The following is a 25,166-nucleotide window of genomic DNA, read 5'->3' on the forward strand; positions in this document are numbered from 1 at the left end:
GCTTTGGGCGATATTGGGTGTGATACTGTTGCGTCACTCGTTGTTGACTCTGGCACAACTCCAAGGTCTATAGATGAAACATGTACCTAATGAGAAGACAAATACATTCTTAGACATTTAGTTCATCGATTAGTGTGTCTGATGAAGAGAAACAGCAGGCTGGTCATAGTAAAGAATCTGAATAATACAAAAGCTTACCATATGACTTATGAAACCATTGGAGGAGCTTGGTGGAGCATAGGTGATGCCCAACTCAAAGTTCAGTTCCTCGTGGTGCTTGTGACTCTTTGATTCGTCAACTTGAAGTGGAACAACTCCATCTCCTCTATAACTCCTCTCAGGTACGTTTCGGTGTTGTTGATACTGACTGGATTGATCCATACTTGAACTGTAATCGACAAGGTCCAGATACTCGTCACCAATCGAGAAGCCATTGTTCTGACTATTGTTGTTGTTACCACTGTTTTTCCCTAAATTAGGCAACAACCATGAAGCCGCCTCCGCTTCATCTCTATCCTCTTCTTCTTGACCTACCACCACCATGCTGTTCTCTGGATCTGTCACTGTTGTCTCACATGAATGGTTAGTCTCCATGGAACCGTAAGAGTTTCCAGATATCGGCAGAATTGGAACTCGCTGATGGCGTCTAGCAAGTGGGTTTGCAGAATGAATCTCTGAGTCACAGGCTGTGCATAGGGATGCAGCATCTGCCTTGCAGAAAAAGGCAGCTGGAGCTCGCTCACATGATTGACAGACTCGAACACGTCCATGGCGAGAAGCAAGACGATTGACAGCATGAACTTGAGCATCACAGCTAGTGCACAAGTAGGCAGAGTCAGCGTGGCAGTACACGGTACATGCGGCTGATCGGCATGAATCACAGACTTGTGCCCAGTTACTCTCTTCTTTCAACATATTAACTCAGATGCAATGGTGTTGAGAGATTTAGTATCTAAAAGCAGGGGACTACTAAGGCTAATATTAGTTGTGGAATGGTAAAGCCAAGGAAGGGATAGAGTCCTGAGGGATGAACACGTGGCGAGAAGTTAGTGGCCTTGAGAAGTTGTGTGGCTGACTGAGTTTCTGACAAGCTTATGTATGGGGTCCAGTCTACAGATGCTTACAGCTTTTGGAATCATCAACCCATCAGGAAAATGTGAACAAATAACTCATTGTCTTACTTATATGTCTTTGCAATGGAGAAGAAAGCTACACCAATAGCTACTACTTACTACTCTCTCTCTCTCTTTCTCTCTCTCTCTCTCTCTCTCTCTCTCTCTCTATGTGTGTAAACAGTTTTACCTAAGGTTATGGGACCAATCCATATGTTGCCATCAAGGTTGCAACTTCTAACTATTTTCGTCTTATCTACTACTATTTTTGGTAAAGTTGGAAAGATAAGTAGCTCTTTGGCTTGACCAATTAGCCTTGTTTAGTTGAATGTTTATCTTGATTCTTCACTTCTGTCATGTTTTAACCGTTGTTTCTTTCCAAAGCAAGGCATATATTTGCATTGTTAAGAGAGTGATAGCTCGTTAACCATATATTGGTTTTGATATGTTGGAAATAATACGGCCTGTCCTAAATTTGTTTGCTTCTATATCAGGTCGGTCAAGCTGACGTGAGAAACGGTGGAGATCTTAAGAGTCAATTGGAATCTGCCAAGTAACTTCGAGTCTTAGAGATTAGGAAGAACATGAGCCACAAGTTGAAGCAAATGGTGGGTCAGTCAAAAGATGAATAAGGTTGGTTATATCAACATCACCGATGGTCTATCTATACAAACCCAATTTGCATATGATCACCATCATATTCATAGTAACAAAACATGCACGAGTCCATCAGCGTTGGTCACATCTCTATCACCTTTTGAGAAATATGATAAAACTCGATATTATCTAGATTTTAGCTGTATTAGATTTCAAACCTGTGGAATTAAACACATTGATGTGTTTAAATCTACACGGGTCAAATCAATTTTGGTGGATGACGATGCAAATAACAGTTTCAGAAGTTAACGGCATTGAATCACAAGCAGAAAACAAAACTCAATTGTTTTCATTAGTTAGTTAATTAACTATCTTTTGCGTATTATGACCAGGAGTTTGTAATCCGACTGACACTATTGAGTAACATAAATAAGCTATTTCGCTCCTGTTGATTAAAATTCTAAGTTGCAAGGGAATAGGTTTTATCTTCAAGCACATCAGAGGTAAGAATTTCAGATAATTACAGAAACGAATCAAACTACAGAAAGTAAAAAAAAATAAAAAAATGAAAATACAGGGCAACCAATAAAGATACAAACAGATAATTAACAAACCAAGCAAGCTTCTTTCCGTTTTTTGGCAGTCAGAAAGGGCTAACCTCACGAGCCAGTTTCAACAACAAATCTGGGACGAGACGCTTTCTGGGAGGAGCCAATGAGTCTTTGGTCAGCGCATCATTGTCCTCAGCGTGTATCACAGAGACTATGTCATCAAACAGTTCGTCTTTACCGCCTCTTAAGGGATCCTAAAAACAAACATACTCTCATTAGTCTCTATTATACCCACACTGAGCTAAGTGTATGTGTGTGTGACACAATGTACGGTACTTTCTGTGGCTTACCTGAAGAAATAAGTCGGTATGCGTCTTTCCGCTGTATAAAACAAGCTCGGCTTTGGCTCCAACAGCTTGGAGAGCGTCTGTAAAAGTTTTGCTGTAAAAAAGAGGAGGTTTTAGTTAAATCACAGGATTAATTAGCATGTATAATCCAAGAGGACGATTATATATACCTTGCATCGCATGGTATGGAATTATCTGAGGATCCATGGAAAAGTATTATAGGAGGCATTAGGGACGCGGCTTTTCCAACAACTGGGTCTTTCAATCTTACTTCCGGAGAGAATTTTTCAAAGGACTCTTCTCCTTCCATTATGCTACAAGTTGGGAGTTGAACATTAAAGAGATAAATTAACTGACTACGTTTGGGATTTGATTAACCGAGCATTTACCTTAGGAAAATCGACCGATACAGGCCACGATTATGGAAGTGATCAACCAAATTGTATAGATTGTACCTGTTCAAGTTCAAAATGATAAGCAGATCCATTGCTGTATACCAAATGGGGAATCCAAAAGCAAAGGTTAGAAGTTACCCTCCAGATAATCCGAAATAAGCTTTTATCTGGGAAACCCTCCAGGAGATGCTCTCTCCTTTTGATTCCTTTGTAGCTTGTTCCAATAGGGCACAAGCGGCTATATGAGCACCAGCTGATTGCCCCATCAGGTAGATCCTACAGAGACAAGCACATACATGCAGTTCAATAGACGAGAGACATATTTGAAAAACATATGGTAAATAAAACCAAAGCCAATGAGTTGAAACCTGTTGGGGTCACCTCCAAATGCAGAGATGTTATTGCAGACAAATGAGATCCCTTGAGAAGTATCAGTCACCATATCACTAATTGTTCCCTGAGGAAAGTTCCTAGACCAAAAGGAAGGGTAGTAAATGCATGAAACAAACCTAGATTAATCATCTTCAATTCCAAAAATGCTCCAAACAGAACTAAATTATTTTCGATTCTGTGTGGACTATATTTTAAGGAAATTTTTTTAAAAGAAGACTAGTTTTATATTGTGTACTATCTTTTACCTGTAATCAAGGCATGCTACAATGATATCCCTTTCTGCTAGTTGCATTCCCAAGAGCGAACCCCAAGCTTTGTACCTAAATATCAGCACAAGAGTAGCAAACATGAACTTATTAACACGCAACTTCATCTAGTGCAAGAGTACAGAGCATATCAGGCAGGATCTACACTTCTTTTTTTGGAACTTAAACATCAACAAAAGAACATTGAGAGGAAAAATCTTATAACTGTGCACTGGAACTAGGACACGCAAAATTGTAAAACAAACGAACTTTAATCTTATGCAGAGGAGAATGTTGTAACTACGATGTGCTACTCACCCAATAATCCAAGCTCCACCGGTCACGAAAACCACAACCGGCTTCATCCCATCATTGTTGCTCGGTAAGTACAGATCCAGCCTACCAAATCGCCGTTCATAACATGCAATACATCAAATGTCTCATCAGACGTAAGGTGATGTGATAAGAGCAGGCATTTCAACATACCAATCTAAACCAAGGTGAAAAGAGAAGAAAAGATTCTATTCAGTTCACACACAAACCTGTTCCTTGGTTGATCTCCATACACTATACTCCTCCGGACTTGCGATGAGAAAAAATAAATATATGCAACTGCAGAAGATATACAAACTTATATTATGAGAAAAATCAAAACTAACTTTTCCAATTAAAAAAAAACAGACCTTTAGTTAAATTTTCTCAAAGATCAAACCTTGAAGAAAGCCAGGCATAAGCAACATAGCATAACATGCAAGAGCAAATAATCTTGTCATCCATCGATAGCCTACCCTGAACAATACTTTCAACAATCAGATAAACTCCTTCTGAAATGGAAAACAAACAAGCAACAGAAATTTTGAAAAGCAAAAATAACATTTTTCAAGGCTTGCAAGATACAACAGGGGGGAACTAAATGCGAGTCTCTGCAACCAAGAGTGAATCAAACAACAGCAAAATATAGAGTAACGTTTAGTACGTTACTAATTAGAGCATACTTCTCAAATCCCACGCAAGAATGATTAAATAGTATCGTGCACACAATGCTCAAAGCCTAGCAAATACGTATAAAGTATAAAACTAATCACGAGTTCCATTATGCGTAATCATCAATTAAACCGGGGGAAAAATCAAGTACCCGAGGTAACGAAGAAGCTTGAAGCTAAGTCTAGTAATCAGATACGTCTCAGCAGCCGCGTGACCTATTTCGCGGCCGAACGACTGCTGCCGGGAAATCCGACGATTTCCTCCGTCAACCAGCGACTTCCCCGAAACTCGACGACGCATCTGTTCACCGTTGGAGGCGTTAAGAAGAGTCGTTGTTGTTGTTGTATCGGAGTCGTCTTCATCGGGTATAATAACTTCCTCGATCTCCGATACAGTCGAGGTCGTCATCATCGGCCGAGATCGATGCTCCGGCTGCTGATTTCGAAGAGGCGAATGCATCTTCTTCTTCTACGACGTGAAAGAGTGGATCTCGATTCCAAAGATTCTTCTTTCTCTCTAACTTCAAACTTTTTGGTTTTCTCCGCTTTTTCGTTTCCCTTCTCCGAGAGGAAGACTCGATTATAAACCAAAAAAAAATGTTGAACAATGCGACGACGTATTCAAAATATCATGTAATGAAGTGTGTGATTAAAGAGAATCAAATGTCGAATACCACAATTATTAGTGAATCTTTAATGTTTAATTAATGAATTTTATATCGTAAAAGTTATTGAAAAGCTTTGTTAGTCAATTTTTTTTTATTGGATGGAGTAGAGTGACGACGACTTGGAAGCTAGTACTAGTAAATCATGGAGGAGAGTGACGACTTGGATGGGAGTAGAGTGGGTCCTAAGTGTGACGAATATTTCAGAATCTTCTTAGAGAAAGTTCAAGATCATGTACTGGCGCAATGGCACACCCACCAGATCAACTACTAGAACCATACCATGCTAATTTTTTTTTTTTTGCATCGACATGGTATATAACTATATATTGGTATTGAAACTATACGAACATCAGAAACGTATTGAAAACAATTATTTTGCAAAGTAATAACAAAACAAATCTATTTTTGGATAAACAAAAGATAAAATGGAGTGGAGCTGCTTACTGTATCCAAATTACTTGTAGCCACATCTCGTTCATCATTTTTGGAAGAAACAACGATTATGGTTTTATCTTTCACAAAAACCAACACTCACCCAAATATTTTCTTGAAACGACAGAAGATCGGCTAATTACTCGATAATCATGAAGCACTAACTTATCCTGTTATCCACAAGAAATCCCAATTAAAAATAGAAAAAGACTTTGTTGTCATTGACTATATATATATATATATATATATATATAAATAGTTAGTCACAATCCATCATATTCAGATTTCGTTTGTGGCCATATTCTTTGATTTCTTTATTGCAATCTCTCAAAAGCATTGACAAAAAACCATGGCGTCTAGATTTGTGTTTCCTTGTACCACACTTTACGTTCTTTTGATAACACTTGTCTTATCAATATATCTGTCTCTCGCATCTGCTCAACGATCAGAAGAAGAAGCAATCATATGTCCTTATAACGACAAAGGATGTCTAAAATACTTGAAGGAGTTTGCAATGGAGCATATCAACAACCGTTATGAAGACGCCATAGCTTCTCTCGAGAAGGAGTTTCAAGATATGCACATAAGTCGCCACGGAATTCATTTGACACAAAAACCATACATGCACACGACAGATTTTTTCCTTCATAATACTTTTAGACACATAGAGAGATTCTCAATGTTGTGTTTAGCTGTAAAAAAATGATTTTTTACTTTCTTATGTCTATAAACATCTGCTGAACCCCAAAACTATGTAGTTCTCAATATGAAAGATTAATGATCGATGTGAAAAGTTTATTTTATAAATCAAATTTATTTTAACCAAAGGCTTAAGTTTATATTTATCACACCAAAAACTAAACAACCTTTAAAGCTTAATGACAATAATGACCAAACGAGCAATACTTCCCGCCACCACCATGACCGCCGTATCCACCTTCATCGTCTTCTTCATAGTAGTCATCATGATCACTCTTTCTACTGTGAATCCACCACAACAGATTACTCAAAGAGTTCCCATCATCAAACCCGTTTAATCCTTTAACCTTCTCCATTGCTCCATCTTTGTCGTAAATACTTTCCAAAGCATAGACAAATCCTTTCCACCCTTCTCCGACGCCTTCTCTCCCCAATGCGGGCATTGTCCAGTTCACGAGCTGCTTCACGAATGTCACATCGGAGAACAGAACTTCCGACACAGGAAGCAACGGTAATAACTGTATACCAAGGCGACACTCTTTCCATTCTTTGGGTGCGAACCATAAGCCGCTGTCTCTCTTTGTTGACCATAAAACTCCAACCACACGATTCTCCGCTGTGAAATCTTGAGGGTATATAGTGTCGTCCTCTTTCACCTGCCACCACCAAGAAACAAAAAATTAGCAAGTCAAATTATGGTTTAGAATTATGGTTTGGTTTGGTTTGGTAGAGATGAGTTATAAATTAAATTTGTATGAAATTCGAAACTGAACCGAATAGTATTCAATTTCCATGTGGTTTTCTATTTTTAATTCCCAAAACCAAAAATAGGCCTGGACATTTTAACCGAATCCGAAACCCGAACTCAATCCGAAATAGACAGTTCGGTTCGGATTCGGGTGGTATGAAATACCCGATCGGATTTAGTTTTCTGAGATTCGGATACCCGATCGGTTTCGGGTATTACCCGATACCCGAAGAAGATCCGAATTGACCCGAAATAAGTACAAATATGCACTTTTGTGGATTTGAACCCAATACCTTATGCATTAATTGGTGCATCATACACCATTTTGTCACCTTACTTATTATGTCTTAGTATGAAAATATTAAATATTTATCTATATATATTTATACATCTGTAATCTAAAATTCCTAATTGACTTATTTTTTTCTTTCATAATCAACGGAAGAACTATAGAATCCCTAATCGATTTAAATTTTCATTATCCAGATCAATTTTATGAGAAATATGATAAGCAAATCTAAAAAATTGAGTGATAGTTTGTGGTGTTTGACTTTTGAGGAGTGAGTGAGATTGAAAACAGAGATAAATATGAATCATATCATATAATTTGCTATAGATGTTGTTAGATTTGGTAGAAGATTTGAAAGATTTGGTTTTTGAAGTGGTGGCTATGGATGAATAAATCTAGGGTTTTTGGGTGAAGATTAGAGAGATGAAGAAGAGGGGAAAAAGAAAAAGGAGCTAGAAGGTAATTTTTTGTTTTTTTTCTCTCTTTTCACGACCAAAAAAAAAATTATGAATTCGGGTATACCCGAAATTACCCATACCCAAAGCCAAATTATCCGAACCCGATCCGAAATTATAAAATATCCGATCGGGTTTTATATCTCTACATCCGAAAATCCGAAAACCCGAACATCCGAACCCGAATCCGATCGGGTACCCGAAGTCCCAGGACTAACCAAAAATATGACCTAAACCGAACCAAACCTAAGACACTAGGACCAAAATCCGGTTTTCAGATCGATCATTCTCAATTCTGTGCGGTCCAATTCAATTAATCCGGTTTCGAGATTTGGTTTAATCAGATTAAATTAATAAAAAATCGCATTACCTGCCACCACATCTTCGCGGCGTGAATCTCTAACGTCAGAACCGTGGAAGCCGCCGCCACCAGATGTGTATCGCCATAAGCTAGCCCTAACAAAGCAGCAGAGTAATACGCGTTCACAGCCTCGCTCGTGCTCTCTTGATTCCTCCCATCAGCGAACTCCGTTAAACCACCAGCCCAAGAATGAAGCTTGAAAAGATCAAAGCATCTCAAACGCGGGTAATTCGAATTCGAATTGGAACTGGAACCAGCTCCTCTCTTCCCCAACGTCATGTAATCCGCAATCAAACTATACGCTTGAGGTCTGTATCTCTTCCCCCACAAAGGATCAATCTTTACAAGCACAGCAATCGCATAAACAAAGTAACCTAAATGATAATGATGATCATTATAAATCCCAAACCCAAAATCAGCTCCTGAGTCTCTCGATCCTTGCTTAGTAATCACACCTCCCCAACTAGAATCATACAAGAACCCATTTGGTTCGAAGCTCCCGTTAAGCCACGGCTCGATCATGTCCTTCAGGTAAGTTCTGATCGCCGGAATCACATCGAGATAACAAACTTCTTCAGCGATTAAAGCTAACCTCGCTGCTCTCGCGATCAACTTCGCGTAAAAATACGACGAGTTCGTCACCGGAGCTGATGAATCCAAAGCGTTGACGTCTTTGATTAGAGCTGAGATGATCTCTTGGTGAGAATCTTGTTGAACTCCTTTGATAGAGTGCCACGTTACGGAAACAGGGTCTGGTTTCAAAACCCATGAGTCTCCGACGACACCTACTAAATCTCCGTCGATGCTGCTGTATTTGAAATCGTCTAGAACTGTGATTGAACAATCGTTGTTTGATAAAAGCTTGAGATGGAGAGGGTGAGCGAGCATTAGGAGATCTCCATAGCCTCGTTTATCCCATTTGTACTCTAAAGCAAAGGGCTTTGTGAAATCAGCGTCGCCGGAAACTGGGTAACAGCAACTGAACCGGTCTAGGATTGTTTCGAAGCCTGGATTTGGACTCGGTAACACGGCGATACGGATGATACCGGAAAACCCACCACCGCAATTGATTGAAGAGACGCCGTCTTTGGTCAGATTGATTGGTGAAGAGGCGTAGATTAGCCATGTTTGGTTGTTGTTGAGCTTCGCGGTGTACTTTGTTGATGAGGTGTTACCGGAAAGAGATAAAACCGCGTGGATCGTTGAGATTGTGATGGAGGAGTTAACGGAGAAGGTGATGAAAGGGCTTCCTCTAACGAGGAAGAATCTGAGGTTAGAAGAAGGGAAATCGAGAGTGACGCCGAGATCGCTGAAGGAAGAGATGAGATGGGTTTTTAGAGAATGCGGGTCGGGTCCATCTGATCCGGTGATGGTGATGTCGGCGTTGAAAGCTTCGTAGAAGAAAGCAGAGTTGTGGGAGAGAGATGGGTATGAGATTGAGAGAGATGAGACCGATGGTTTGATGATGTAAGGGTGAAAGTACTCAGCTTGGTCGCCGTTTTTGAGAGTGAAGTTTTGGAAGAAGGAGTTTGTAGGGAGAGGAGATGAGAGGAGGTCGTGGCTGAAAAAACTAGACGGGTCGGGTAAAACAGAGGAAGTGGATCTCGGGAAGAGAAACGGAGTGTTTCTTTGCCTTGAGCAAGACATTTCTTGAGGCGGTGGAGATTGTGAAAGAGGTGGCTCTGATGGTGGTGGTGATGGAGGTCTTAAAGGTCTGTTCTTGGGCTTTTTAAAGGGTTTGGTGATCAAGACTTTGACTTTTCGCCTCACCTTTTTCAACATTTTGCTTAGTCAAGAGGAGAAAGAGAGATAACGACGGATTTGGATATTGAGTTACCAAAAAGTAATGGGGTTGTTTTTAATTAAATGTTAGACGATTGTGGGGTTTGTTTGGTTAGAAAGAAAAATAGTAGGGTAGTTTTGTGATTTTATAATAGAAGTTGGTTTGCAAGCTAAGGTTTTGGGAACGTGCAGGAGACTTGCTATAGATGCAAAACTTAGACAAGATATTGAAATATGCCCAAATGAGAACGCAAGTAAAAAGAAAAACATTACGAATATGGTTTTGATTACAATAATTTTCGTGGATAGTTACTTGTATTTTTGCAACAATAGTGTTTAGTTACCAACTTAAGTGGTATGTGTGTCGATTATTACATGTCAATGACACGTGTTTGATTTGGATAGGTTCATTTGGAAAAAATCCAAATTTGGTGGATAGCTTTGGAACATGCTTGAGGTTTGTGATTTGATGTTTTGCTTACCAAAGGAGTAAGAGGGTTGATTGCAAGCAATGTAATTTTGCAAGCACGCGGCAATGCATATTACATTTCTTTGGCTCATAAATGTTGCTTTCAATGCATTTATATATATCCCTAAAATAATACTATTATCTTCAAGATTTACATATCACATTTCTTATAGTATTATTACTTAATGTTAACAGAAGTTATTAGAATTTATTAAAGATAAAAGATTTCTATAAGATAAAAGAAAATTAGTTGTCGCTTAGCAAAAAAAAAAAAAAATAGTTGTAAATTCTGATTTGATAGAGATTGGGTTTGATGTTTGATAGACCAGGCCTTTTTTAGGCCCATATTTAAGATGGATAGTAGAAAGTAAAAGCAATTTTGCGCGTCAGCCAAACCAACAATTGAATTTTCACCTAAGGTAACCGAACCGTCCCGGTTTAAGTACCAACTACCTCGGTTTAGCTCTGTGATCGTCCTCCTGCTAGTTTACCAAAGAGACGGAGAAGAAGAAGAAGAAGAAGAAGAAGAGAAGATATGGCCGGACTACTAGCTTGGGCCGCCGATGTCGTCGGTAAAAATGGAAAAGAAGGAGACGATGAGAAAGATCGGATCCCACTTGTTTTCACGGAGGAGCAGCAGAGATACGTCGACGAGCTTGGCCGAAAAGCGACAACCCTTAGCCGTTCGATTCAAGATCTACGGCTTAGATTGCCTCCACCGGATATCTCCCAGCGTCTGCCTCACCTTCTTGCTCACTCCCTCGCCTCCAATGCCGCTCTCACTCTTCAGCTTGATTCGCATTCCGCTACTCGTGAACAGGTTTGAGTTACTGAAATAGTGAAAGCTGATGATTTTGGAATCGTGTGTTTGCAATTGCATTAGAGGATTAGTCTTGAAATGGATATGGCTTGTTTGATTTTGAAGTGATTCATCTTACAGAGAGAAATTGTATGATCCTCATGGTTCTTCTTTTGGTATTGTTTATTAGGCTCAAATGAGAGAGAAGACGCTGCTGGAAGAAAACAGTGCATATGAGAATGCAATATCAACCTGTGAGACCAAAATAGAAGAGAAAAGGAATGAAGCAGATTCTCTTCTTAGAAAGTTGAAGGTGAGTTACCCCAGATGATAGACGTTTTCTTGTTCAAACATTGAGTGTGATTCTTTTCTTGTCTATGCTTTGCCTGATTATCATATGGTTTTGTAGGATCTAGAAGATGTAGAGGAAAACTTGAAAACTGAGCAGAAAGATGCACAAGCTTCTCTAGATGCAAGTCAGTCCAAAAGCTCTGGTGAATCTGTTGTTCAGCGTGATGGGAATGGAAGAGAAGAAGCAGATACAGAGGCTATGAAATCTTTTATGCTAGAGAAGTTGGAGAGCAAAAAGAATGATTTGGTTAGTTTTCATTTTACCTTTATGGGTATAGAATTCTCTAATCCTGGCTTTGTATCTAATGGTAATGTAAGTTAAATTTTCTTTTTAGAGTTCAATAGAAGAAAAAGTTCAGGATTTAGAGAGGAGTTGGGCTGTTATACAGGAAAAAGCACTGAAGCAGCCTTCTCCAGGTACTTTTTTGTTATCAAATCTGATTAGTTGTATCACCATTCAGAACCATTAATTACGTCTTCAACATATATGAAACCAAAATAGCTTATTTCAGTAAGAATCCAATAGAGATTTGTTTTTGGTTCCATTAGATAGCTTGATAGCGTGAACTATCCATTCACATTATCTGACTGGAAGTTGTTTGCTTTCACAGCTCAGAGAGAGAAGACACTGGATAAACAACTTCATAGTCTAATCGAGCAATTAGCTGCAAAGCAGGTCCATCTTAAGCCAAATTAGTCTCCACATTTACTTTACACGGTTTCTTAACAGAAACTTTTGACATGTCAATCAGGCACAAGCAGAGGGGATTGTTGGTGAGATTCATCCGAATGAGATGGAGTTAGAGAGGCTAAACAGTTTGTGGAGAAGGTATGAGAGCTTTAACGTTGAGGGGAACGCTGCAAGGAACAGATTTAAGAGAACAAATTCAGATAGAGGATTAGGTTCAGACCAGGAAGTTGATGGTCATTCCTACCTTCCATATACATCTGCTACAAGAAATGAGACCCAAACGAGGCTTATGTATCTCAGGTCAGCTTTTGTCGTCTACATTTTGGCTTTGCACGTCCTGGTTTTCATCAAAATTTCCTTTTGAGAAATTGTGTACAAGAGTGCTCTGTTGTGCTTTTTAGTTTGCGCAAAGGGGTCAATATACTGCATATAAAATTATAGGAATACGATAATTGTTCTCAAATGATTTTCTGTCCTTCCATATAATATACTGCAATTGAATACTGAGACTTCTACAGAAATTTTCTTTACATTTTTACTTGATTTTAGATATTTGGTCTCCTCTATTCATTCTTGAGGGATGCTTTCTAGTTCTCTGTCTTCATCATTTGTAGCAAAATATCATTCCAAGTATCGATAGGTCCAGGCAGGCACCAATGAATACAGTCATTTCTTAAAGTCACCCCCGCATTCTGTAGATGGCCATATCTCCCAGGATGCCCATCTGGTCGCAGTAGCATTGCCTTAGTCATGTCCATTAACTTTAGTCTCAAACCCTTCTTCTTCCTCCCTTCTTCTTCTGCAGCTCTAAATTCATCCAGCTGAATGTCATGAACCTGGAGATCTGGACCTTCGGGTATAGTCTCGTTTCGTCTGTAAGGTCGTGTCCTGACACAGTCCCCTCCTTCGTTCCAAGCCCCACCTTCGAAATGTTGAGGAGAAAAACTCCTTAAAAATGCCAAACCGTTGAAATTTTCGAGTATAGCTTTTAGAGAAATTCTTAAAGCCTTCCTGTATCCATAGTCCAAAGGCAATTCAGTAGTGTTTGGTAACGCACAATATTGGCACCCAGAGATTTTTCGATTTTCATAGAAAATAACCGGCCGGTAAAACCAGTGGCCGGATGATATAACCAGGTAGTCGAGCTGGTCGAGCTGACTTGTCCACGCAGTGTCATACTCGTCGATGTATAGGCTGAAGAACTTGGACCTGGGATCTGTTGGGTCAGGTTTAGTAGACTTCACTAGAAATGGTGACCACATGGCATGAAGAGTGAAGTTATATGATGTGTAGTTCCATACTTCAGAATCTGTATTTGGTGAAGGAGAAATATCTTCAGGATATTCCACCTACAAGGAATTAAGAAAGTCAACACACAGATTTATGTTGGTTAGTTGGTGATCATTGACATTTATATTGGATTTCTTACCCTAGAGAGAAGGCACAAGAGAGATTGGACTTGATTTCTGCTAATGGAATCACCAACAAACCCCATGGCTTTCCCTCTAACCATTTCCAAGAACTCTCGAGGATCAATGATGGGGAGATCACATCCGTCCGGCTTCCACCTCCATCTCATGAACCCAGTGTCTGGTCTCCCGTACTTCATGCAGTTCTGGTGCTCATGTATCGCCCAACAAGTGGTGTTGGTGTAGTATGGAGCTTCTTCGTTCGGTACCCATTCCCCGGTAAAAAGATCACACCTTTGCTCATTATCTTTGTTCCGCATCCTTGATGGTGATATATTGACTGGGGATGAATGATCATCAGATAATGGAATCTGACCGGATGATGAATTTTGATGTCTTAAAGACGTCTGATTTAGTGGAGCGGGAATGGGAGCGTTCACAAGTGAAGGACTCTGAGCGGGTGAAGACATCCAATGTGGTGGAGCAGTAATCGGACTACTCTTAGGTGAAAGAATCTGATCAGATGAAGGACTCCGTTGTCTTGAAGGTGTATGAATTGTTGGAGAGGGAATGGGACCATTCTCGGGTGTAGGAATCCGATGAAAAGAAGATTTGCGATGTCGTGAAGGCGTATGGTCGGCTGGAGCGGGAATGGGACCATTCACGGGTGAATGAAGTTGAGTTGATGAAATATTAAGATGACTGAAATGCATATGGTTGACTGGAGAGGAACGATCAGTTTCAGATGATGAGATTGATAGAGGTAAGATTGGATTTGCGAGGAGAGAATATAGAGCAGGGACTATAGTGAAGAGAAACAGACCAAATGCTAATGTTACTGCAACTCGTGGTGTCCTTTGAAGGATTGCAAACAAAGGAACCTCCATTGTCTGCTTCGAGACAATGGTGTCCGAGCTTATTATAAATATGTATGTATATATGGTGTATATTGGTGAGGTAGTGGTCATCCAATAACTAGGCACAACCGTTGACCATGTCTTAAAAATAATTTAATAAACCAAAGAGAGAGAGAGAGAGAAACAGAAGACTTGATTTGGCTTGGTCCATTACTCATAATTAGGACAACATTTTCCGAACTTGAGCCAATAATCCTTTGTCTTCTCTCTTTAGCATAGCAAGCAAGAAGTCATTGAGGTTATCAATAGGACCGGGCAAGCACCAGTGAACACAGTCGTTGTACAACGTGACATTGGCCTCTGGCATATGGCCGTAGCGGCTCGGGTGACCATCAGGTCTTAGCCACATCGCTTGAGTCGTATCTAGTAGTCTTAACCTCTTCCCTTTCTTCTTCGCTTCTTCTTCAGCCCTCCAAAACTCTTCCAGCTGAATCTTGTGTAGCTTCCTTGTCGTATCATCTTGAGCCTCGTCGTTCTTATAAGGTTGTTTCCTCAAACAATCTCCTCCTTCGTTCCATAACCCGCCTTCAAAGTGTGACGGTGCAAAAGTCCGTAAGTACATTACCCCTTTGAAGGTTTTCGAGTCCACGATCGCTTTCAACGCGGTTCTAAACGCTTTTCTGTACCCGTAAAACATTGTGAGATCAGTTATGTTCGGTAGTTGACAATAATGGCAACCGATGATTGTCTGGTTTTCGTAGTAGACCGATGGACGGTAATGCCAATGGCCAGAGGAGATGATCACATAGTCAAAGTCTCCTATATCTGCTGTCCAAGTCTCGTCCGCCTCATCGAGGTATAGGTCAAAAATATCAGTATTCTTGGGATGGGTCTGGCCGGGTTCTATGGACTTTACCAAGTGCGGTGTCCAAAATACGGCGATAGTGAAATTGTATGTCTCGTATGCCCATCGTTTGAAATAATCGTCATCATTGACCGAAGCATCCACCGGATATTCAACCTGCAATGTTAAATCTAAGTTTAATCTCGAGTAACTAAGTAATATGAACTATGAAGAATCTTTAATCCGGACAGAATGATCAAAACTAAAATTGAAAATAATTCATTTTGGTTTCGTTTTTTTAATTTGAACAAATACAAAATTCAGATAAGATTCGATTTATCAATTAGTGCACAAAAATCCAAACCAAAAATTTAACAAAAAGAAGCCAGACAAGACATCCCTCTTCGATATTGTTTATGCGATTTCATAATAGAATTAGTTATTTTAGCTAATGGACTCTGTGGAAATGTCAATGTGTACTCTATTCCTTTTCAGAATCTTTACAAATAAAACTTATTTAATTAAACCATCCAAAATCATTGGACGGAGTGCACATTTCAGTTTCATAATTACTTTTTAAACAAAAATTATAAGAAAACATTATTTCAATAATTGTGGCACCGGTGAACCAGAATCACCTTTATGCACGAACCAATCTTGTATTTGTATAATTAATTGAGTAGTTATATGATTTTATCAAAAAAAATTAGCTAAATAATAACATACATGTCAATTAACATCTGTATATCCATACACTTCTTAATCTAATGGTATATGATCATCTTTAAGTAATGATGCACATCTAACTTCGTTTATACTACTTTATCAAAAGTGTAACTTCGACTAATAAAATCTTATATACGTACGCGTCTATGACCTAATGATTGGAGTTATAGAAGCTCATCGATTAGAATGTTACTTCGAAGTCAAGAGTGGTTATATAATATTCTTCATGAGTACTAAACTATGATTTACTTATTTTAATGCAATTTTTTTGCTAGTTAAACTGAGAGTTAAACTGAGAATTGTCTAAAGAGGGTTTAATGACCAAAAAGTGGGTTTATGGACAAATTAATACTTTGATCCGTTTACATCATATCTTTAATTATTTTAGAAAATTCAAACTTATGCTAGAAAATAAAAAGAAGAACTATAATTTGTAAATTAAGCAATATATGTCCCAACAAAAACAGAGACGAAGAATAACTATTAATATGTTTTTCTAAAATAATAATGTTGGGAAAAAGGTGTTACCTGAGAGAGAAGGCAGATCAAAGACTGCATGTGGTTTCTGCTAACGGAGTCACCAACAAACGCCATAGTTTTACCTCTCACGGTCTCAAGAAACCGGAACGGGTCAAAAACAGGCAAGCCATCTACGCAGCCGTATGGTTTCCATTTCCACATGAAGAAATCCGTGTCGGGTCTTCCAAACTTCATGCAGTTTTGGTGTTCGTGTATCGCCCAGCACGTCGTGTTTGTGTAGTAAGGTGCATCAGGGTTAGGAACCCACTCGCCAGAGAATATGTCGCAGCCATCGTGTGATGCTACGAGGGGGTTTTGGAGCTTGATGATGCTACTTTGGCTCGGAGGTTGTTGCTTGAGGAAGAAGTTAGGGTCTTCAAGAAAAGGGTAGAGAAGAGGGATGATGGTGAATAGAGCTGTGGCGATGGTCACTACGATGAGTAGCTTTTGTTTACTTGGAAATGTTGCTGAATGAAGAAGCTCCATTGTAGGAAAGATAGATGATCAGATAGAGAGAGGAGAGAAAGCAGGAAGACTATATCTAGAGTTTGGGACTAGTTTTCTTTATAAGTTGTGCAAAAAGATTTGAGAATTCTTTGTGATACAACAAAAAGAGTAGGTGTCACATCTAAATTATGAGTTATGATTATTGCAAAAAAATACCCAGCAGAGGAATTTAAAGTAACCAATGAAACAAATAAATTCACAAGGTGATAGACTATTCCAGTAATATGGACGTTTTTTGTCGGCAATTTGGACATTTAAATGATATTTAATTCTATAAACACATGTAATTAGGCTTTAGGTTGTCATATATAGGTAAAGGTAAGTGTCACAAGATAATTATTTTTCAAAAATAACATGCCTTGTGTTGTATATGAATTTATAGATGAGATAACGCAACAATACAATTTACTAGACTACATGTCTTCTCTTGGTTATATAACTTATAAGTTACTAATTAACTAGTATTAGTTTTGATTTTTTGTTTCAACAATTCTTACTTTTGATTATATCAAGTTATATTATGCTTTTTCCAACTGTTTCAAACAAGTTAAGTATGACTAGGAGTTACGACAAACATATATGAGTTTATTCACCCATGTGGATAAACTCACCAAATTCATACCAAACTGAATAAAACTTATAAAAAAAAAAAAAAAAACTTACTTGTTCACGATAATAATACGTAAAGAAAACGCCTCAAATTCTAAACATAAGGCATCCAAATATCTCGTCGCCTCCCTGAATCTTCATATGATTTCTCTGTAGCTGATAACATACAATACTTACATGTATGACGATCGTATTGTTGTTTGTTTCTTGCAACGAAATTGTCTGTTTTGGTCCAAATCAGGCAATATAATGTTTTGGACACAAGGTCAACAATGTTGTTGCCGCTGCTGACCTGATCACTTGACCCAGTTGCAACGAACCAAGCCTCTCTGGTTCGGTTTTGGCTCGTGCGACTCTGTCCATATATATTTGCTTAACTAAAATCTGTAATGTACCGAATTAGCTTTGATTTCTTGAAATGTTCAACTGAGTTTTATAAAGGTTTTGACAAATGAGAATACAATATTACGAGTTTTGTGTTAATTCTGAACCAAAGCTGAAACCTAACCCACTAACAATTTGGTTCGGTTTGGTTAGGTACGGAAATTGTTTATTTCGGTTTTTGCAAATTGGGTAATTCGGTTTACACAAACATCAAACAACAATCATCATCACCAAATTCATCCAATGTAATCCGAAATAAACCACAATCATCAAAATCCAAATTTTATCAGCATCAAGCAAACCTCGATCATCATCACTCATCACCATTGATCGTATAGAAGTCATGAGTCACACTACTAAAAAGTACCACCAATACTACAAGTCATAAATCACAGAGTTTTTATAAGAGGGAGACACGTGGATCGTCGACGTGGAAGCTAGAACGCCACAAACGTTTCTACAGTTGTGATTGTGAAAGGTCTCTCCTTTTCTTTCTTTCTTCTTCCAAGATGGCGAGTTCAAGCTTTTTTTTTAAAGAAATTCTGCAGTTTCAAATTTTTAATCGCTTTACCCAAGTTTCAATTAATTCTCAGGTTACATACAATACTTGAGCTACACAGCTTTAGGGTTAAGCGTACGATGTTGAGGTCTCTGATTTGGAAACGATCACAGGCTTCATCTTCAGCCATCACCATGTCGTGAGTTCTTCTTCTTAGTTTTTTTTTCGATTTCTGTAGAATGTTGTTCGAATAAAGCATTGATCTTTATTGCTGTTAGTTTGATTTTTATCGGACAAAAAACGCTTACCAGAGAGCCAGAGACGAATCACTTGTAGGGGTTTTCATTTTTTTATTGATCTGTCTCCCAATAATTTAAATCTTACTGTTGAATTGTGTGATTTCTTCATTAAATCAATAGATAGATATTTGTTTGCACATACTGATGTGATGGTCTTGTCTTTTATCTCTTTAGCAGTTCAATCACTCAGAGAGGAAATGAAAGGCTTTTCTCTGAAGCCGCTGGTTCACATTCAAGTGATAAAGTAATTCACTGAATTTTTCATTTCTTTTGAGTTTGATGTGACATTGTAATAAGAGAGTTCTTCAAATCCGATTGCCACATTAGAAAGTTAGTTTAGAAGTAGAATTAGTTGATATAAGAGTGTAGAGTTGTTTTTGGTTATGGGGTTGTTGTTGGCAAGTCTCTTGGCTTCTATTTGAGAGTTCTCTTTGATTCAATCTCTGTTTTTCACGTTCAGTTACAGCTATATCTTTTGGTTGATTCCTTTGTTTGTCTGGTTGTTCGACGTTTATCATTAGTGTACTGCAAANGTTCGGTTTTGGCTCGTGCGACTCTGTCCATATATATTTGCTTAACTAAAATCTGTAATGTACCGAATTAGCTTTGATTTCTTGAAATGTTCAACTGAGTTTTATAAAGGTTTTGACAAATGAGAATACAATATTACGAGTTTTGTGTTAATTCTGAACCAAAGCTGAAACCTAACCCACTAACAATTTGGTTCGGTTTGGTTAGGTACGGAAATTGTTTATTTCGGTTTTTGCAAATTGGGTAATTCGGTTTACACAAACATCAAACAACAATCATCATCACCAAATTCATCCAATGTAATCCGAAATAAACCACAATCATCAAAATCCAAATTTTATCAGCATCAAGCAAACCTCGATCATCATCACTCATCACCATTGATCGTATAGAAGTCATGAGTCACACTACTAAAAAGTACCACCAATACTACAAGTCATAAATCACAGAGTTTTTATAAGAGGGAGACACGTGGATCGTCGACGTGGAAGCTAGAACGCCACAAACGTTTCTACAGTTGTGATTGTGAAAGGTCTCTCCTTTTCTTTCTTTCTTCTTCCAAGATGGCGAGTTCAAGCTTTTTTTTTAAAGAAATTCTGCAGTTTCAAATTTTTAATCGCTTTACCCAAGTTTCAATTAATTCTCAGGTTACATACAATACTTGAGCTACACAGCTTTAGGGTTAAGCGTACGATGTTGAGGTCTCTGATTTGGAAACGATCACAGGCTTCATCTTCAGCCATCACCATGTCGTGAGTTCTTCTTCTTAGTTTTTTTTTCGATTTCTGTAGAATGTTGTTCGAATAAAGCATTGATCTTTATTGCTGTTAGTTTGATTTTTATCGGACAAAAAACGCTTACCAGAGAGCCAGAGACGAATCACTTGTAGGGGTTTTCATTTTTTTATTGATCTGTCTCCCAATAATTTAAATCTTACTGTTGAATTGTGTGATTTCTTCATTAAATCAATAGATAGATATTTGTTTGCACATACTGATGTGATGGTCTTGTCTTTTATCTCTTTAGCAGTTCAATCACTCAGAGAGGAAATGAAAGGCTTTTCTCTGAAGCCGCTGGTTCACATTCAAGTGATAAAGTAATTCACTGAATTTTTCATTTCTTTTGAGTTTGATGTGACATTGTAATAAGAGAGTTCTTCAAATCCGATTGCCACATTAGAAAGTTAGTTTAGAAGTAGAATTAGTTGATATAAGAGTGTAGAGTTGTTTTTGGTTATGGGGTTGTTGTTGGCAAGTCTCTTGGCTTCTATTTGAGAGTTCTCTTTGATTCAATCTCTGTTTTTCACGTTCAGTTACAGCTATATCTTTTGGTTGATTCCTTTGTTTGTCTGGTTGTTCGACGTTTATCATTAGTGTACTGCAAAGAAACTTGTTTACAATCAATCTGTCTCTCGTTATTCACTGTACCTAGCACATTTGTTTTGTCTTGAATGTAGATATTGGTTTTGGGAGGAAATGGTTATGTAGGTTCACATATATGCAAGGAGGCACTGAGACAAGGTTTCTCTGTGTCTAGTCTTAGCAGGTATATCTATTATTACCGGCTTTTAAATCTGACGTCTAGCTCATATACTGCCTTTTCGTAGCTTAACTTTATTCTTTGCACTGTTATTAGGTCTGGAAGATCTTCTATGCATGGTTCATGGGTCGATGATGTAACCTGGCATAAAGGTTTTCTCAAGATCTGAATACACATTTCACTTTGCTCATCATTATAAAACAAATAGACTTGGATAAATGACTCGGTTTCTGTTTTCTACTTAAACAATAGGCGATTTGCTTTCACCCGATTCTCTGAAGCCTGCACTAGAAGGAATTACATCTGTGGTAATTAAGAAATCTTCTGAAAAGTTATTTCATCATATGGTTCCTTTTAATCGTATCTCATATGGAAACTTGTGCAGATTTCATGCGTTGGTGGTTTTGGTTCCAATTCACAAATGGTCAGAATTAACGGGACTGCAAACATTAATGCTGTTAACGCTGCAGCAGAGCAAGGTAAATTATCATAGATTGTGATTATTTTTAAGGTCTTCTTTGTTTGTATGGGAAAAAGAAATGTATAGATATCTATGTTTCTGTATGATCTTTGGCAAACTGACTAGAAAAAGAAGCTAATTATATTATGTTCAGGTGTGAAAAGATTTGTCTATATATCAGCTGCGGACTTTGGTGTCATAAATAACTTGATTCGAGGATATTTCGAAGGGAAGGTACTTCTTCTTCTTATTCTTTGTCTTTTTGGATTTTCTTCTTTAGTTATTACATATCTCTCTGATCAGTTTAATATAAATTTGCAGAGAGCAACTGAAGCTGAGATTTTGGATAAATTCGGAAACAGAGGTGTGTAAATTCTCTCACTCTTATGTTAAACTCGCTTGCTATATTATGCTTGTTCATTATATTCTTTCACTGATAACCTGTTGTTTTGTATGGCTTTCTTAGGAACGATATTAAGGCCAGGATTCATACACGGGACTCGTCAGGTCGGTAGCATAAAGCTGCCACTTAGTCTCATTGGAGCTCCACTCGAAATGGTAAAACAAGAAGAGATATGCATCAATCTTGTTTTTGTCTTGAAAACAATCTTTTGAATAACAAAAATGTGAATCCTTTTTTCTTTTTTCTTATCATCTGAAGGTTTTGAAGCTGTTCCCAAAAGAGGTGACGAAGCTTCCACTGATCGGGCCACTTTTAATACCACCAGTCAATGTTAAATCCGTTGCAGGAACTGCGGTAAAAGCTGCAGTCGACCCCGAGTTCGCTTCTGGAATCATCGATGTGTATGGGATCCTTCAACACGGTCACTGAACTCGACACCAATGGCTTAACAAAGTTTCTCTTGACTAAAAAATCAAATGTAACAACAACCATTGTCTCTAAGTTTTGCCACAAAATAAATTTTGAAACTGAAGCAGCCTCAAGCAATAATAGAGATTCAATTTCTTTTTCTTTTTGAGTGGAGTGCCAAAACAAATTAACAATGCCAATCATATCGAATTAGCTTGTAACAAGGTTGGCCTATTGAGTTGATTAAACGGGTTATATTTAATAACCGGACTAAACCGTAACCGTGTATGATTTATTAAATAATTTTAAAAAAGCAGTCGAACCGGACATAAAAGGCATAATAAACCTAGGAGAGGGAGAGTGTGCTTTTTTTGTCGTGTTCTTTTGGTTTCCCGGGTTTTCGCTATTTCATCGTGTTTCACTTCCAGCTCTCAAAATCGCGATTCAAATAGAGACAGAGAGGGTCTAGGGTTTTTTTCGTATGGTACAGTTTCGGACTCAAGAATCTTCGAGTTCGGCTAAGTTTCATTATTTCAGGTCAGTTTTGTCTTCTCTCTCTCGATTGAGTAAATTCAACTTTGTTTCAGCGAATTGAATCGAATTGTGTATTCTTCTTTTTTGGGATTCGTCTCTGTCTCTTTTGTAATAGTTGAATTTTGCTTAATTTTGTTGTTGTTGTTGTTTGGTTTGGTTTCATTGTTCATATATATATTTTTTTTTTGAGTCAATAGGGTTTGTGTTGGAAGAGAAGTGATATTGTGAAGAAACTGATGATTGTTTTTTTTTTTGTGATTACAAGTTTCCATTTGACCAAATTCTAGTTTTTCGTTTCTTCAATTTTGGTTTTAGGGTTTGCCCAGATTCAAAGTTTTAAGCTTTTAGTTAACTTTCTAATTTTCGATTCTGCATTGGGGATTTCGTATAACAAATTTTGTAACTTTTCAGGTTAACCTAGAAACAACGATGTCTGAACGTCGTGCTAAGCGTCCCAAAATCTCCAGAGGGGAAGATGACTTTTTACCTGGGAATATTATTGAAATCGAGCTTCACAATTTCATGACGTTTAACCACTTGGTATGCAAACCTGGTTCACGTTTGAACCTTGTTATTGGACCAAACGGATCAGGTAAGAGTTCTCTCGTCTGTGCCATTGCGCTTTGTCTTGGTGGTGAGCCTCAGCTTCTTGGCAGAGCAACCAGTGTTGGTGCATATGTTAAGCGTGGTGAAGATTCTGGCTATGTCAAGATCTCTCTTAGAGGGAACACCAACGAAGAAAATTTTACGATTTCCCGTAAGATCGATACACGTAACAAGTCGGAGTGGATGTTCAATGGTAACGCAACTAGTAAGAGAGAGGTAGTTGAGATCATCCAGAAGTTTAACATCCAAGTTAACAATCTTACGCAGTTCCTGCCACAAGACAGGGTTTGCGAGTTTGCTAAGTTAACGCCTGTGCAGCTTTTGGAAGAGACAGAAAAAGCTGTTGGTGATCCTCAGTTGCCAGTCCATCATCTCGCGCTTGTTGATAAAAGGCGTGAACTGAAGCAGCTTGAGAGAGCTGTGGAGAAAAATGGGGAGACGCTGAATCAGCTTAAGGCTCTTGTTGATGAGCAAGAGAAGGATGTGGAACGTGTTAGGCAGAGAGAGTTGTTTTTGACCAAGGTTGATTCTATGAAGAAGAAATTGCCATGGCTAAAGTATGATATGAGAAAGGCTGAGTACATGGATGCTAAGAAGAGAATGAAGGAAGCGCAGAAAAAATTGGATGACGCTGCAAGGAATTTGAACAGCATGAAGGAACCTATTGAAAAGCAAAAGAAGGATAAAGCAGAGATGGATTCAAACTGCAAAAAGGTTAAGAATCTCCTGGATGCAAATGGAAGAAACCGTGGTAACTTGCTTGAAAAAGAAGATGAGGCAGAAGCACGTGTAGTGGCAACATACAAAGAACTGGAGGAACTGAAGAAACAAGAAGAGCATCGCCAAGAAAGGATTCTGAAAGCTACTGAGGATCTGGTTGCTGCGGAACGAGAACTCCAAGATCTGCCTGTATATGAACGTCCTGTAGCCAAACTTGAAGAATTGAGCTCTCAGATTGCAGAGTTGCATCAGAGCATTAACCGAAAGAGGAATCAGAAGGAGGAAAACGAGAGGCTTTTGTTTCAGAAGAGATTCACCCTGAGGCAGTGCGTAGATAAGTTGAAGGACATGGAGAATGCAAATAACAAACTCTTAAATGCGCTACATAAATCTGGAGCTGACAGGATATTTGACGCATATCAATGGGTGCAACAGAATCGTCATGAGTTTAAAAAGGAAGTATACGGTCCCGTTTTGGTTGAAGTTAACGTTCCAAATCGAGAGAACGCTTGCTATTTGGAAGGTCATGTTCCTTATTATGTCTGGAAGTCTTTTATCACTCAAGATTCCGAGGACCGTGATTTCCTAGTTAGAAATCTAAAACGATTCGACGTTCCTGTTCTAAACTTTGTGGGCGAAGGCGGCAATCAAAAGGCTTCCTGTCATATTTCTGATCAGATGCGTTCTCTTGGGATCCATGCTCGGCTTGATCAAATATTTGATGCTCCTGACGCCATCAAGGAGGTTTTAACTTCCCAGTTTGGTCTGGATGACTCGTACATTGGATCGAAGATTACTGATCAGAGGGCTGAAGAGGTTTCCAAGTTGGGTGTTAGAGATTTTTGGACACCGGACAATCACTACCGGTGGTCTTCCTCAAGGTATGGTGGTCATTCCTCTGCAAGTGTAGATTCTGTATATCCATCACGTCTTTTATTATGTGGG

General features: G+C 38.5%; 8 protein-coding genes across 9 annotated transcripts in view; 3 read left to right on the top strand and 5 right to left on the bottom strand.

Annotated features, from left to right (window-relative positions):
• The window catches only part of LOC104705871 (zinc finger protein CONSTANS-LIKE 1-like), a 2,820-nt gene extending 1,272 nt beyond the window's left edge, over nucleotides 1–1,548 (bottom strand). The window contains exons 1-3 of the mRNA XM_019228283.1: nucleotides 1,287–1,548; nucleotides 199–1,252; nucleotides 38–86 (exon numbers count right to left, since the gene is read on the bottom strand). Coding sequence (XP_019083828.1) covers nucleotides 38–86; nucleotides 199–915 — 766 coding nt within the window. The 5' untranslated portion in view covers nucleotides 916–1,252; nucleotides 1,287–1,548. The remainder of the gene's footprint in view (nucleotides 1–37; nucleotides 87–198; nucleotides 1,253–1,286) is intronic.
• On the bottom strand, nucleotides 2,162–5,267 carry LOC104705870 (isoprenylcysteine alpha-carbonyl methylesterase ICME). Its single transcript, XM_010421961.2, has 11 exons — nucleotides 4,776–5,267; nucleotides 4,353–4,429; nucleotides 4,183–4,252; nucleotides 3,959–4,039; nucleotides 3,641–3,715; nucleotides 3,371–3,472; nucleotides 3,141–3,278; nucleotides 2,997–3,062; nucleotides 2,778–2,921; nucleotides 2,611–2,701; nucleotides 2,162–2,514 (listed from the first exon to the last, which is right to left on the bottom strand). Exons 1-11 carry the CDS (start codon nucleotides 5,081–5,083, stop codon nucleotides 2,353–2,355), a joined length of 1,314 nt encoding a protein of 437 aa, XP_010420263.1. The 5' UTR covers nucleotides 5,084–5,267; the 3' UTR covers nucleotides 2,162–2,352.
• LOC104705874 (probable endo-1,3(4)-beta-glucanase ARB_01444) lies at nucleotides 6,505–10,210 on the bottom strand. The gene is made up of 2 exons (XM_010421963.2): nucleotides 8,285–10,210; nucleotides 6,505–7,078 (listed from the first exon to the last, which is right to left on the bottom strand). Exons 1-2 carry the CDS (start codon nucleotides 10,055–10,057, stop codon nucleotides 6,599–6,601), a joined length of 2,253 nt encoding a protein of 750 aa, XP_010420265.1. The 5' UTR covers nucleotides 10,058–10,210; the 3' UTR covers nucleotides 6,505–6,598.
• On the top strand, nucleotides 10,896–12,870 carry LOC104705875. Its single transcript, XM_010421964.2, has 6 exons — nucleotides 10,896–11,346; nucleotides 11,516–11,638; nucleotides 11,735–11,923; nucleotides 12,012–12,093; nucleotides 12,288–12,352; nucleotides 12,429–12,870. Exons 1-6 carry the CDS (start codon nucleotides 11,062–11,064, stop codon nucleotides 12,729–12,731), a joined length of 1,047 nt encoding a protein of 348 aa, XP_010420266.1. The 5' UTR covers nucleotides 10,896–11,061; the 3' UTR covers nucleotides 12,732–12,870.
• On the bottom strand, nucleotides 12,935–14,748 carry LOC104705877 (protein trichome birefringence-like 21). The gene is made up of 2 exons (XM_010421967.2): nucleotides 13,797–14,748; nucleotides 12,935–13,716 (listed from the first exon to the last, which is right to left on the bottom strand). The coding sequence occupies exons 1-2, from the start codon at nucleotides 14,742–14,744 to the stop codon at nucleotides 12,955–12,957; spliced, it is 1,710 nt and encodes a 569-aa protein (XP_010420269.2). The 5' UTR covers nucleotides 14,745–14,748; the 3' UTR covers nucleotides 12,935–12,954.
• Nucleotides 14,640–17,349, bottom strand: LOC104705876 (protein trichome birefringence-like 19). The gene is made up of 2 exons (XM_010421965.1): nucleotides 16,732–17,349; nucleotides 14,640–15,654 (listed from the first exon to the last, which is right to left on the bottom strand). Exons 1-2 carry the CDS (start codon nucleotides 17,206–17,208, stop codon nucleotides 14,854–14,856), a joined length of 1,278 nt encoding a protein of 425 aa, XP_010420267.1. The 5' UTR covers nucleotides 17,209–17,349; the 3' UTR covers nucleotides 14,640–14,853.
• LOC104705878 (uncharacterized protein At1g32220, chloroplastic) lies at nucleotides 20,106–22,525 on the top strand. 2 transcript variants are annotated; one of them, XM_010421968.1, is made up of 10 exons: nucleotides 20,106–20,303; nucleotides 20,578–20,647; nucleotides 21,008–21,096; nucleotides 21,187–21,242; nucleotides 21,343–21,398; nucleotides 21,476–21,569; nucleotides 21,705–21,784; nucleotides 21,872–21,914; nucleotides 22,017–22,108; nucleotides 22,212–22,525. In XM_010421968.1, the coding sequence occupies exons 1-10, from the start codon at nucleotides 20,245–20,247 to the stop codon at nucleotides 22,380–22,382; spliced, it is 810 nt and encodes a 269-aa protein (XP_010420270.1). In that variant the 5' UTR covers nucleotides 20,106–20,244; the 3' UTR covers nucleotides 22,383–22,525. The 2 variants fall into 2 exon arrangements, with proteins under 2 accessions (XP_010420270.1, XP_010420273.1); XM_010421971.1 differs by having other exon boundaries at nucleotides 20,581–20,647.
• The window catches only part of LOC104709159 (structural maintenance of chromosomes protein 5-like), a 5,121-nt gene continuing 2,674 nt past the window's right edge, over nucleotides 22,720–25,166 (top strand). Inside the window, exons 1-2 of the mRNA XM_010425814.1 lie at nucleotides 22,720–22,898; nucleotides 23,307–25,161. Of these exons, the coding sequence (XP_010424116.1) occupies nucleotides 23,325–25,161 (1,837 nt within the window). The 5' untranslated portion in view covers nucleotides 22,720–22,898; nucleotides 23,307–23,324. The remainder of the gene's footprint in view (nucleotides 22,899–23,306; nucleotides 25,162–25,166) is intronic.

This window comes from Camelina sativa, chromosome 8 (genome assembly GCF_000633955.1).
Source record: "Camelina sativa cultivar DH55 chromosome 8, Cs, whole genome shotgun sequence".
NCBI lineage: Eukaryota > Viridiplantae > Streptophyta > Magnoliopsida > Brassicales > Brassicaceae > Camelina > Camelina sativa.